Below are 12,309 nucleotides of genomic sequence, written 5' to 3' on the forward strand. Positions count from 1 at the left end.
TCGAAAGGTAAGTGCTCTCACTCTCTCTCACAACTCTCAGAAAGGAAAATCAGAAGCAACCACAATCAAAATAGAAGAAGCGTTTTGCAAATACCTCAAACAGTACGTCGGAATTCCTTCAAATGCAATACTCAAGGAAAAGTAATGTCGACCAAAAACAAGACGCATCAACTAGGAAACAAACTAGAGGATTCAACGCCAAACTATAATCGCATAATGTAAAGAAAGTTTGACACAAGTTCTTATTCCACAATTAAGCAACAAGCTAGAATCGAAATCCCTAGCACATCATTTGATCATGACAATCTCTCCTAACTCAAAAGAACCCCCACAGAAGGAAGGAGAGAACTACTTCCTCAAAACTGGTTTAGTGACTCTCAAGTATGATTATCCAAATGATCGATAATGCACTATAACAAGAAGAGAAAGTGTGCTGTTCAATTTGTTTGTTTGTTTTTTGTTTTTTTTTTTTTTTTTGCTCTAGCCTTTTACTTAATGTTTAGAGTGCACCTTTTTCTAATTTATATTACCATCTTGGCTCTTTTATTGCACTTTCGCCACACTCCTCAAAAACAGGACGTAGTCCACTATAATCAAATCCAATCGCTATTTTAGAGAGCTATTCAAAACCAAATCTCACGATTCCAAAAATTAAAATCAACTTTAAGGATTTATATAACAGGAAAAAAAAAGAATCACTCAATAATTCTCAGCCAATTGAGAGCAGTAAATCAAAAAATTTGACAGCTCAAAACAGAAAACAGAATGTTGGACCCAAGATTTTCAGACTGACCAAAAACTGTCTTCCAGGTGTTTTTTTGAAGATTTTGAGATCACAGCACGGGCAAGCTGTGCTCACTTTATAGAGGACTCGATGCCGATTCCGAAACCTCCTCACAATAGTAAATCAGAGTTCGTATGCAAAAGTTACGGTCAAAATACTATTTACCGACAAAACTCACAAAAACACACTTCTAAGCCCTCAATTCACTCAATTCCATGATCATTTGATGTGTTTAGGCTCAAAACCAACCATATTACTCAATCAAGGTCTAAGAACACTTACAAAACTACGAACAAAGCTTGTTAGTGCCGGCCAAAAATCACTACTACTTGTGTTTCTTGAGAGACAAATTCAACAACACAACTCATGTTTGACAACTAACAATGGATTGGAACTAGTTATCATTTCCACTAGAGAGGGAATTTTTGCAACAACAAAATGGCTATTTCTAAAAACTATGAACTATCTCCAAATAACATGAACTAAACCAATGTTCTAACACAAATTTGATCAAACATGACATAGAGACATATATCAAACATGTTGTGAACAAGATTGCTACGAAATCTTATGATCAAATCAACAACCGCTCTGATACCAATTTATGACATGGATTAGGATCATCTCCATGAATCAAACTCGAAAACAAGTATCTAATATGTATTCGGGAACTTACAAATGCTGAATCGAAAATCAAAATAGAAATAAGATAAGTTGAATTCCAAAAGCAATCAGTCCTCTCGAGCAAGCACTTTCGAGAATCCACGGACTGTCCGAGGCCGCCGATGCATCTTCCGTCTCTCACGCAATTGCATCCGAAGCTCAACAATCGAATTGCCCTCTCGGCGGATGGAATCACTCCAACCCTAAGGAGTCTCTCCAAAGATAGGTAAACCCTCTCTCAAATGTTCTCATCTAAGTTGTGTGTCCATCAAGAAAATAAACAAGGCTATATGTACTAAATGAAAAATTAATCTAAGCCACACATCTTAAGTGGCAAGCTAATCTAAACCACACATTTTGATTAAGATCAAAGGATCACAACCTCCAAGCAAACAAGTAGCTTCGTCCGGGTTCGGGTTGCAATCGGTCCGTCTAAGTTCGGGTTCGGGTGATCCGGAGCTGCTTCATTTTGCTATAATTCTTAGTGTGTTAGAATATTACCTGTATTTCTTAATATTCATTTATAGACACAGCGTAGCATAACTCGAAGAAAGGGAAATGTGCCCATTGAGCAAAAAAATAGTTAATCAAAGGTACTCCACTTGTTTACATTATAATTATATGTCAAGTGAAATGGTTCTAAAATTATAAACTGTGAAAAACAACAACATGACCAGACTTCGAGTGTAAATGATCTTGAAAGCGAAATAAATATACAATCGTAGGATAAGACCAATACTACATCAGTTCCAGCCACTGCCCAGGTATTTTGTTATTTTTATTCAATAGTAGCGAACCAAAATATATCAATAAATAAAGGAAACCTGATGATCACATCTTCTCTAGCATGCTCATTTCAAACCACCACGGAAGCGAAAAAATATGCAATCACAAAATAAAGGTAAAACTTTTGAACAATGGAAGAGCTGCTTGATATGAATTGGTGGGACCTCATCGACTGTAAGAGCATCCTCATTCACTACTCAACTCCGTAATGTAAGATTCTCATACAAACCGAGAACCACGACACGTTGGTCAAACCAAAAGGGCAACACAGGTTCGGCGCAAAGTAGTTGAAAGGCTTCTCTTCTGTAACTATGCAGTATTTTGGTCCACTTTTCATGTTGTCTATGATGTTTACGGAACCATTGTCTACTTTTTGGGTATGCTTGTGCTGCCTTTTATGGGTTATTATGCCATCCTTTTTGTCTAATGTTGGATTCAACCAATGAATTTCTTATGATCATCTTACTTTTCAACTTTTTAGAATTTATTATATGTTACTTGCTAATTTTTTGGATTTTGATTTTATTAGAGGGATGAATGTCATTGTTGCTGCAAGTATTGCTTTCATTATTGTCATTCTTGTTTGTTGTTAATGCACAAGCATAAACATCAGCACCTAGCAGGCATACAAACAATTTGTTGCGGTTGGGTATTATATTACTATGATAAGACTAATACATCCTAACAATTAAAGAAATAAACCTTGGTAACCAAATTTAAGTAGACATGGATTAAAAATTACTTATCAATCATCTAGGCAAGCAAATGATTGGCAATGCAATTTGGCTCACTGGCCGACAGAAACATAGTCAACAAAACAAATTTATTGCAAATGACTAGACTAGGAAAATACATAATTTCATTTCCAACATAGCCAAAATGTTCATAAAATCAACCAACTAAGGTCATGGACAACTCCGATAACACTACAATAACAAACAACATACAACTTCTAATACAACATATAACATACGACTACATGCCTTTCATTACTTCAAACAACTAATATGAAATAAAACGTACGGTCATATGTCCTAGGATAATGTAAAAACTTGATCATATCATCCGCATAACGGTTCAACTTACTTAATCAATACAACACATCCGATGATTACAATAACAACCAGGATAGACATCCATTTCTTTTTCAAAGCAACGCAACTTTGTATTTGTTTCTTTACATAGTTTGATCAACCGCGCAATGTATTCAGCTTTAGGTACTTCCAAGTCGGGGATATTCAGCCCCAAAACCACTTCATCTTCATCAAACTCATCGACTTTGTGTGATCTTCCCGAATTCCTTAATGGTGGATTCAAAGGTTCCAACCAACAAAAAAAAAACACATCGTCCAAGTTTACAGTTACAAAACAATTTACCTTCAGTGTATTTCATGGACCTAACGACTTTTATAGAAGCATACCGAAAAAACAGATTCTTATATCTCAAATCCAACTTCCCATTGGTGCTTCTATACTTCACCTTCGATGAACTATTAGACATAGCTACTTTAATTGAAGTCTGCGACAGTTTTGAAAATCATTTAGCAAATCACAAGTAGGTCATTTACTATTTTTATCTAAGGCAACTACATTATTGCTTCGATAAAATTTTCTTAAAATGCAAATTAGAAAATTATCTTTAGCTTACATACCTTCATTTTTATATAATATTTTAATTGCAAATAAAAATTTATTCATAAAAGAAATTACTACAACATGTTTCCAAAATCCACAAAACCTTACATTTTCATAATCAAATACAAATCAATCAACACAAGAAGCAATTGGAACTCTAATACCGAATTGACTCATTTCAAGCAAATATAACATGAAAATCACACAAAATTCACCAATATTTGCATTCCCGCATAAAAATTATCAAATCGATTTTCTCAATTCGACGCGATCACAAACAAAAACGTAGATTCAACTAGTACTCGAAATTTGGATTTAAGAACGAAAATTTTCCCTTTACTTTGTATTGTCCACCGTCGCTGATTTTGGAGGAGTCGCCCGTCGTCGCTGTGGACAGTCGAGGTGAAGCGCAACCCTAATCTCGATCTCAACCTTAGATATTTTAAGAGTACAAGGCGAGGGCATATTAGTCATTTCATAAAGCACACTCCTAACTTTATCAACTTTATGCGTCATTTCTAATCGCTGTGTTAGTTAACAAAAATTGGGTGTTTTGCGCTAAATTATAAAAAACACAGATATGTTTAGTACTATTTTGAAAACATAGGGGGTTTCGCGCTTTTAAAGAAAACACGGGGGTGGATAATGACTTTACCCTATATTTTTTCAAAATATTTGATAATAATTTGCTAATAATTTTAGTTTTAAATTATTATTTATATTAAAAAATATAATAATATTAATAAATATTATCATACTCCATCCGCATTTAAGAGTCACATTTACCTTTTGTGTCATTATACTTAATATTAAAAATATCCTTATATTTGTATAATTTTTTGTATAAATGTTCTGTTAGTTTTATAAGACACTACTGAAAGTATTTTTGAAATTTTTTCTTAATTTGTACTATATTTTGATATAATAATTAATATGTATAGATCAACACGCACAAAGTAAATGAGACCCTTAGAGTCGGACATAAGTAGTATTATTTATCACTTATAGAACAACAACAACAACAATAATATAATAACAATGATGATGATGATGATGATGATGATGATGATGATGATGATGATGATAATAATAATAATAATAATAATAATAATAATAATAATAACACCAATAATAATAATTTTAAGAATCGTCAAAATCTCTTTTTATAAGGAGAGATTTTATACTATACAAATTTTACATAATTATCTATTAAAATCCACAAAATTTATACACATTTAAAGTTTATAGATTGTTGAATACCTTTTTGAAAGATTTTTAAAAGTTTGAAATGAATACCTCGATATTTTAAAAGATTTTTAAAAGTTTAAACTGAATACAGGGCGGCTATTAGCAGGAGCACAGTGAGCGATCGCGCAGGGCCCAATTTTAAGAAATAGCCTATATTTTTAAAATATTAATATATTATTATTAGATATAGTAAATTTTAAAATTAACTTATAAATTTTAAATTATATTTTTCTTCTCCATAATTATCTAACTTAATTATAATTCTAAAATTATTTTTTAAACCCTAATCCCACATTCAATGGTCACCATCACAATCTCACGGTCTCTTCTCACTTTTTCCCTTCCAACCAGCCAACATTCACAATCCCCTCATTCTTCTTCTTTTCTCCCTTGGTTCAGCGACATAGACAAACTGACAGACAATCTTCATATCTCTTCTTCTTCTTTTCTCCCTCGGTTGAGCGACATAGACGTACAGACAATCCCCTCCCTCTTTTACTTCTTTTCTCCCTTGATTTAGCGACATAGATAGACAGACAATCTCCCTCCATCTTTTTCTTTTCTCATTCGGTTCAACGACATAGACAGACAGACAGGCGACACACCGTGCCTTTTTTTTTTGTACGAATTAATTTAATAATTTTAATTCTCTCATCTATTAATTCTAATGTAGTAATTTTATTATTTTTTCAATTCAATTTTCTTGATAAATTGTTGGATTATGATTTTTGGATTGCATGAAAGGCGACACATTCGGCTGCCTGCGCCCAGCTGCACTCTGTCCAACGCCGATGCAGAGGATTTCAATCCAGGTTTTATTGCTCCTTATTTTTTACAATTTACAAATAATAGAATAAATTATGCCTTCAAAAAAAGTAAGAGTCGGGATATGAAAAACACAAAAAGAAAAAAGGAATTGATGAACTAATTCAATCTTAGAGTGGAGCAATTAATAAATTTATTATAAGAGAACCACAGTTGAATGTCGAAAATAATTTGAATATTGAAAATAATTTGAATATTGAAAATAACGAAAATTTTATTGATGATTATGTTGGTGATGATTTTGAGGTTGAAAATGTTGATATTGCTGATAATGTTAATAATAATGAAATTGAAAATATTGACATTGATGATTGTATTGTTGATTTTGATAATGATTCTGATGTTATATTTAATATTTTTTATCCAAGAAATTGAGATTCTTTAAATTCTGAAATGACTAATATGTTAGCAATAAAATTGTCGATAATATTATTTTAAAAATTCATTTAATTACATGCTTATAGGGCCTACATATTGATTTTGCTCAGGGCCCTCAAAAGGTCTGAGACGGCCCAGACTGAATACACGAAGATATTAAAAATCCAACAAAATTCTGAAAAGTCATGATTGAATACGCCTCCTTAACGTAGATAACAAGATATTAAAGTAGTAGATGAATGTGATCCTAAAACACCACAAGCAAGACCTAAGAAAATAACCCATATACTTCTGAAAGATCATAAAGCTTTTAAGTATCAATGGTTGCTAGCAAAGAAAGAACATTTTGCACTAATTAGTGGCAAAAATTCTCAGTATTATACGAGAAATGCAAGTTTCCTGAAACTGTGTATATCAATTGCATTTCACTTATGAAGGAATTGAATCATAGTGCAATTTAATTCTCAAAATTCAAATGCACACACGTAATTACATAAATTCATGTTATAATTTAAATATATTTGTTACCTCAATTTCAAAACGGTAAACGCAGTGGCCGCGCTAAAGCTAGGTCTAAGCTCACCAAATCAAATCAATTCAGATACTTAGAAGTGCAGAATTTTTTCAAAGACCTTTTTCTTCCTCAACCCATAATGTTTATGGGGCAACCATTGGCCACTACTCGGGGTAGTAAGCCGTTAATCCAACACTATAGCCAAACATTGAACAACCGGATGAACCAACTCCTGCAGCTTTGTCCGTCATCACTCGTGTCACTGCCCTGAGCCGCCTGGTCTTGGTTCCGTCTCTGTTTTCTGCTGCTAGAAAACCACAACGCACTGCTACCGCCACGACTATTTCGTAAAAGAGAACTCAAATCAACTAATGACTAAACTTTTACAATATATTAATTACTATTCAAATCAAAATGCCTTACCTAAGGCTCTGGCAATTAGGAACTGGACAACAAAAAAAATTTCAAAAAAAAAAAAAAAACAATTATTTCAATTTTAAAATAAAAGCTATTCGTTGAACACCATCGAAATGATGCCATAATATTTATTACAAAATGATCACCTTAGAGCGCGTACAACGGATTTTTACAATTTCTCCATCGAGTGAGTTACGTGTCATGGCTACTAATGACGTGGCATGTCCGGTATGCAATACTGGATGGACGGAGGTGAGAGAAAACCCACAGTAGTCTTTTTCGATACATTGCACAAGTTTATTTTTCGATAAAATAAAATAAAAATTTATTTCAGTCCTACCTTTCTTCTCACCAAAAATTCGCTCGCAGGTTCCTAGGGTTCCAACTCATCACCATCGGAGACGGCGCCCCAGGTTCCACGCAAGTGATTCCTCTATTTTATTGTGATATTTCCATTTTCTGGACATAATCCTCACTTCAAATACTTAAAAAATTAGTTCATCACTATGGCCAACCATTTCTTGTTCTTCCTTTGGTGTCTGTTCGTAATAACAATTTCATGGAAAGATTCCAGGGAATATATTTGCACACGTACCTTAGTTTGAAATAATTTCGGTTTTTTCATAAAATAGATTCTTCATGAGTTAGAACACCACATTCATTCGAGATTGGGAAGTTTCGGAGCTTGATTGTTTATGTTTTTATTGTTAATTAATAGATTTCAGTGTATATAGGTGCACATATAATTTAACTAATCTCTTCTTCTTCTTAGAGTAGTTTCGCTTCAGCACGGGTACTATGCAAGCTGTGAGAATAACGTTGCCCACATTTCTGCTTGAACATATTCTTACCTTTTTCCTTCGACTGTGTTAGTTATTACCAATACCTGTTAATAGAAAATTTCTGTGAAATTCGATATTCTACAAATTATTTTGTTTGGATACATCAGGTGGATAAACATCTACTACAAAAATGAGACCCCGGTGTGTGTGTGGAAGGGAAGCTTCTTTAAATCGTTCGAAGAGTGAAAAAAAACCCGGGCAGATGGTACTACCATTGTCATCCGTGTGGCAATTGGCTATGATGGGAGGATGTTGACAAAGAACATCCGGACTGTGAGTTTGATCACAAGAGGGAAACGTCCTTTTATTTTGGGGAGTCTAGTGCCACATCGAGGTATGGTGGGAGGCCTAGTGATTGTTGTTTCTACCCGTCCGGGCCGGAGAAATGGCAGATAACAACTCTCAGGAGGCATGAATACCTTTTGATCGCGAATATTGTAATTTCTGTAGTGATCCTTGTTTGTGTGTTCTTATTTTGACTGCAACGTCTATCTACTCTAATGGTGTGGCATTGGTTTGTTGGCACAACCATTAAGCCAATGTTGTTTGTATTGTACGGAAGGTGTTTGCGACTATTTAGTGACTATCGATGTACACTCATAATGTTTTCTATGAACGTATTTTCTGGTTTAATGTCTAACGTTGTTACCACTATTGTAGTTATCTTCAAACTTGTAGTGTAAATGGTTGCTCGGAGTAGCTCCCAATTATTATTTTTGTCCAAGGGGTGAGCGAAGGGATAAAACAAAGAGCAAACAAGAGGATCGTTACGAACATGCAGATGGTAAGATTGGATTTTACAGTTACGCGCTCGGCTCAAAGCGTCGTTAGATAGTGATTTTGTTTTTGTGTACTATAATTTGGTTGACGTGGTTCTTATAGATGGTAGGAAAGCATGCTTACGACGATGATCAAACAAGAAACACATTATCCCTGCTGTCAATGTTTTAAAAGATGTTTTCACCCCCACTCAGCATCCATTGGTAATTAATTAGATCCTCTTGTAGCTTCGCATTTGTGCTTGTGTTACGGAGTCTGCCCATTCGTACTCGGCATAGCATGCAGACTTCTTCCACAGACTGTGAACTGTACACAGCGCTTTGGTCCTCGTCGTTTAGCTGGCACCCACTTCGGCAGGTTTTGTCCACGCTCGTCTTCTACCACCATATTATGCAGGATGATACACGTTGTCATAACCAGAAGAAGATCTTTCGGTTGTTCTAGTCTCGCCGGCATGCGCAGTACTCTCCACTTTTGCTGGAGTACGTCGAATGCCCTCTCAATGTCCTTTTGACAGGCCTCTTGTAGTATTGTAAATGCCCGATCTTTTGCTGTAACAGGATTCCTAATGGCTTGCATGAAGATAGCATGTTTGGGATAAATCCCGTATGTCGAGTAGTAGGGAATGTTGTATACTGAACCATTAACCTCGTAGTCAACCAGCGGTGCTGTCCCGTTCATGTATTTGTCAAACAATGGCGAGTGTCCAAAACAGTGATGTCGTTGTTGGTTCCGGGCAGCAGCCTCCAAAATTAACGTAGGGTAGCCGTAACGTCCATTATATTGACCTCGTCAGGCAATCGGGCATGCATCCCACCTCCAATGCATACAATCAAGTGAGCTTATCATCCCGGGAAACCCCCAAGCTTTATTTTCAGACAGAAGGCGGGATATATCATCAGGCGTTGGATCACATAAATATTGTTCTTTGTAAACTCGAACGATTGTTTCACAAAACTCCATTGTTGCCCGTCGAAGCTACCTCCAATCTTTATGACTTCGTCTACACTATCAAAACAACACCCATACCCAAGCACCCGTATAGCGGCCATCACTTTTTGGAGCGGGGAATGTCGCAGGTAGTTCGTACAATCGGCCTTATGCGTGAAATATCGATTGTTACTACACACATCTGATAATATCCAAGTGAAAAGCTCACGCCGCATCCGAAACCTCGGTCGAAAAAATGATGCAAGAAAATGAGAAGTCTCAGATAGATAGTCCGCCCACAACTCTTCATGCCTCCCCTCTCGATCACAGTAAATATAGGTCCTTCGTGTTTGTGCAGTAGCATCGATCACATTTGTAAGCAAAGGTAATGCGGCATGAAAACGTTCGAGTTGTTCTCGCTTGAGTAGCCGCAATCGCATCCGTCTCCGTTGTCTTGCGTCAGCTCTTTGGCGTTCCGCCGTCCAAAACGATGGCGCCTCATTTTCGTGTTCAAATTCTTCTTCTCCGCTATCCATCCATTTGCGCTATAAAACTGAAAGTCTAGGAGGTTGTGGCTCTGAGTTTGACACTCATAATGGTTGAGGTGCTAGATTTGTATATATAGAGAGTTGAAGGGGTCAACTCATTTATTTCCTTTCTTCTGCCCCTCTGTGTATTTGGTGGTTCTTGCGTGTAATGGAAATTCCTGAAACAAGACAACTTATTTATTATTTGGGCAGGTATGAAACATTGAATTGTCCACTCAAGTCGACACATCACTGAATTGGTACAACAACATGTCTTGTACCCACGTAAAATGAACAATAATCAACAAAGAAAGTAATGATCAATAACACTGCAAACCAACATGAAAAGTACATTCAGCTGCCTGGATATTCAACCGAAACACGCCAAACTTCTCAGGGAAATAGGATACAATAAAAGACATTAGGGTCCTTTGCGCGTGCCGTAGTGAACGATTAAATAAATATCCTAAAAATACACTAGGAAAAAACACAGTTACACGTCACCACGCTCGTTGGCCCAAGAGACAATTCTATGTCAAAACTTACAGCACCGGTCGATCAACGACACTCTGACTAGAAGCTACTTATATAAGGGGTTTCGCACCTACCACGTTTTTTCCCTCCACTTGGGGAAACACTCGATTCACCTACGTATTGTTGTTGGCCCTCATGCCTCTTGATGGTCGCGATGGCCGCCTTGACGCCTGAACGACAGCTGACTGGTTTCACTACATTTTCATTATGTTAAATTAATATGAAACAATGGAACCAATCTTGATGAATACCATTGTGTGAATCCGTGTAGTACTCAAGTTGTTCCCGCCTGATGGCGTACTCTTTCCATGATGATTCGGTTTCCAGCTTCGCCGGATCCAACTCCTCAAACTTACGGAAGACAACAATCATTTCCTCACCGATTTTTGCCAAATCCCTAGTTAGTTGCACAATTTCTCGGGCCATCCTTGCCGAGTGCTGAACTCCATTAGTCCGTACGTTAATGAATCGACTGTTAATTGAGTTCCTGCGATGTAGTGATAATGAATTATGGTGTATTTCATGAAATGACAGTGCCTAATTACCTGCTCGCTCGATTGTTCTTCTATCAGCTTTTCGCGCCTTGTTTCGTTCTCCTCCATCCTAGACCACCTTTCTGCTTGCGACGAATCGAGTGCCGTGAGACTAGCAGTGATACTGCACGTTGCTGACGCTTGAGACTCTTCATGCTGTCTAATTTTGCGTTGACGTTGGTTATTAACTTTGCCGTTGGCCTTCGCCTTCTTAGCCCCCAGTGGCCGCTCCATGACACGCGCAGCCGGACCAGTCAACACAGTATGTCTAGACCCCTTATCCGAGCCTTCAATGTCAACGTGTACACCATTATCAGAGATGTCAACTAGTGTTACGGGTGACTGCTCGTGAGATTCCCTTTGCCTGGAGCATCACTCACAACCTCTTTCGTTCTCCCCTGTAGTTTTTTGCTCGCTCGGCTGCGTCTTCCTCCCGGAGACAGACTCCATCCACTTCGCTTCATCCTTCAAAATACGCCAAGAAACTGCGTATTTGAAAGTCATCCCATGCTTCTCGTAATATATCTCCTCGTAGTATTGTTCCTGACAAAGTAAATGTTTACCAAAGTTACGGGAGGCTGCCAACTATAATTCAATGCACACTACGTAGCTTTATCTCAACTTACAAAATTGGCGGAACTCCAACCACCCCTTATTGCCCTTCTGCGTGCACCCGTACTGCACACCATTTCGAGCATTGTGATTTGATCTCCGTCATTCGATTCTCACAAGCACCCGGGGATCTTTTATTTTCAGTTGTTGGTACCCCGTGATTCTCTTCCATCAACAAGGAAAAACTCTCACAAACACGCTCCCATAGTTTTTGTCTCTTCGGGCCTACACCTACCTGGGCATTTGTTGTAATATTACACCACGCCGTAGCCAGTTCCACGTCCTCCTCTGTGGTCCAGTT

The 12,309-nt window shown here is 37.0% G+C and overlaps 1 protein-coding gene and 1 long non-coding RNA gene across 2 annotated transcripts; both read right to left on the reverse strand.

Moving 5' to 3' along the window:
* Positions 1-3,055: 3,055 nt before the first annotated feature.
* On the reverse strand, positions 3,056-4,282 carry LOC127242482 (uncharacterized). The gene is made up of 3 exons (XR_007836809.1): positions 4,209-4,282; positions 3,655-3,752; positions 3,056-3,533 (listed from the first exon to the last, which is right to left on the reverse strand). It is a non-coding gene; the product is annotated as an uncharacterized LOC127242482 (long non-coding RNA).
* A 6,331-nt stretch (positions 4,283-10,613) lies between these two features.
* Positions 10,614-11,768, reverse strand: LOC127242481 (uncharacterized). The gene is made up of 3 exons (XM_051262039.1): positions 11,409-11,768; positions 11,115-11,301; positions 10,614-11,033 (listed from the first exon to the last, which is right to left on the reverse strand). The coding sequence occupies exons 1-3, from the start codon at positions 11,628-11,630 to the stop codon at positions 10,903-10,905; spliced, it is 540 nt and encodes a 179-aa protein (XP_051117996.1). The 5' UTR covers positions 11,631-11,768; the 3' UTR covers positions 10,614-10,902.
* Positions 11,769-12,309: the final 541 nt, after the last annotated feature.

The sequence above is a fragment of the Andrographis paniculata genome, unplaced genomic scaffold (genome assembly GCF_009805555.1).
Source record: "Andrographis paniculata isolate CXL003 unplaced genomic scaffold, ASM980555v1 Contig86END, whole genome shotgun sequence".
Taxonomy (NCBI): domain Eukaryota; kingdom Viridiplantae; phylum Streptophyta; class Magnoliopsida; order Lamiales; family Acanthaceae; genus Andrographis; species Andrographis paniculata.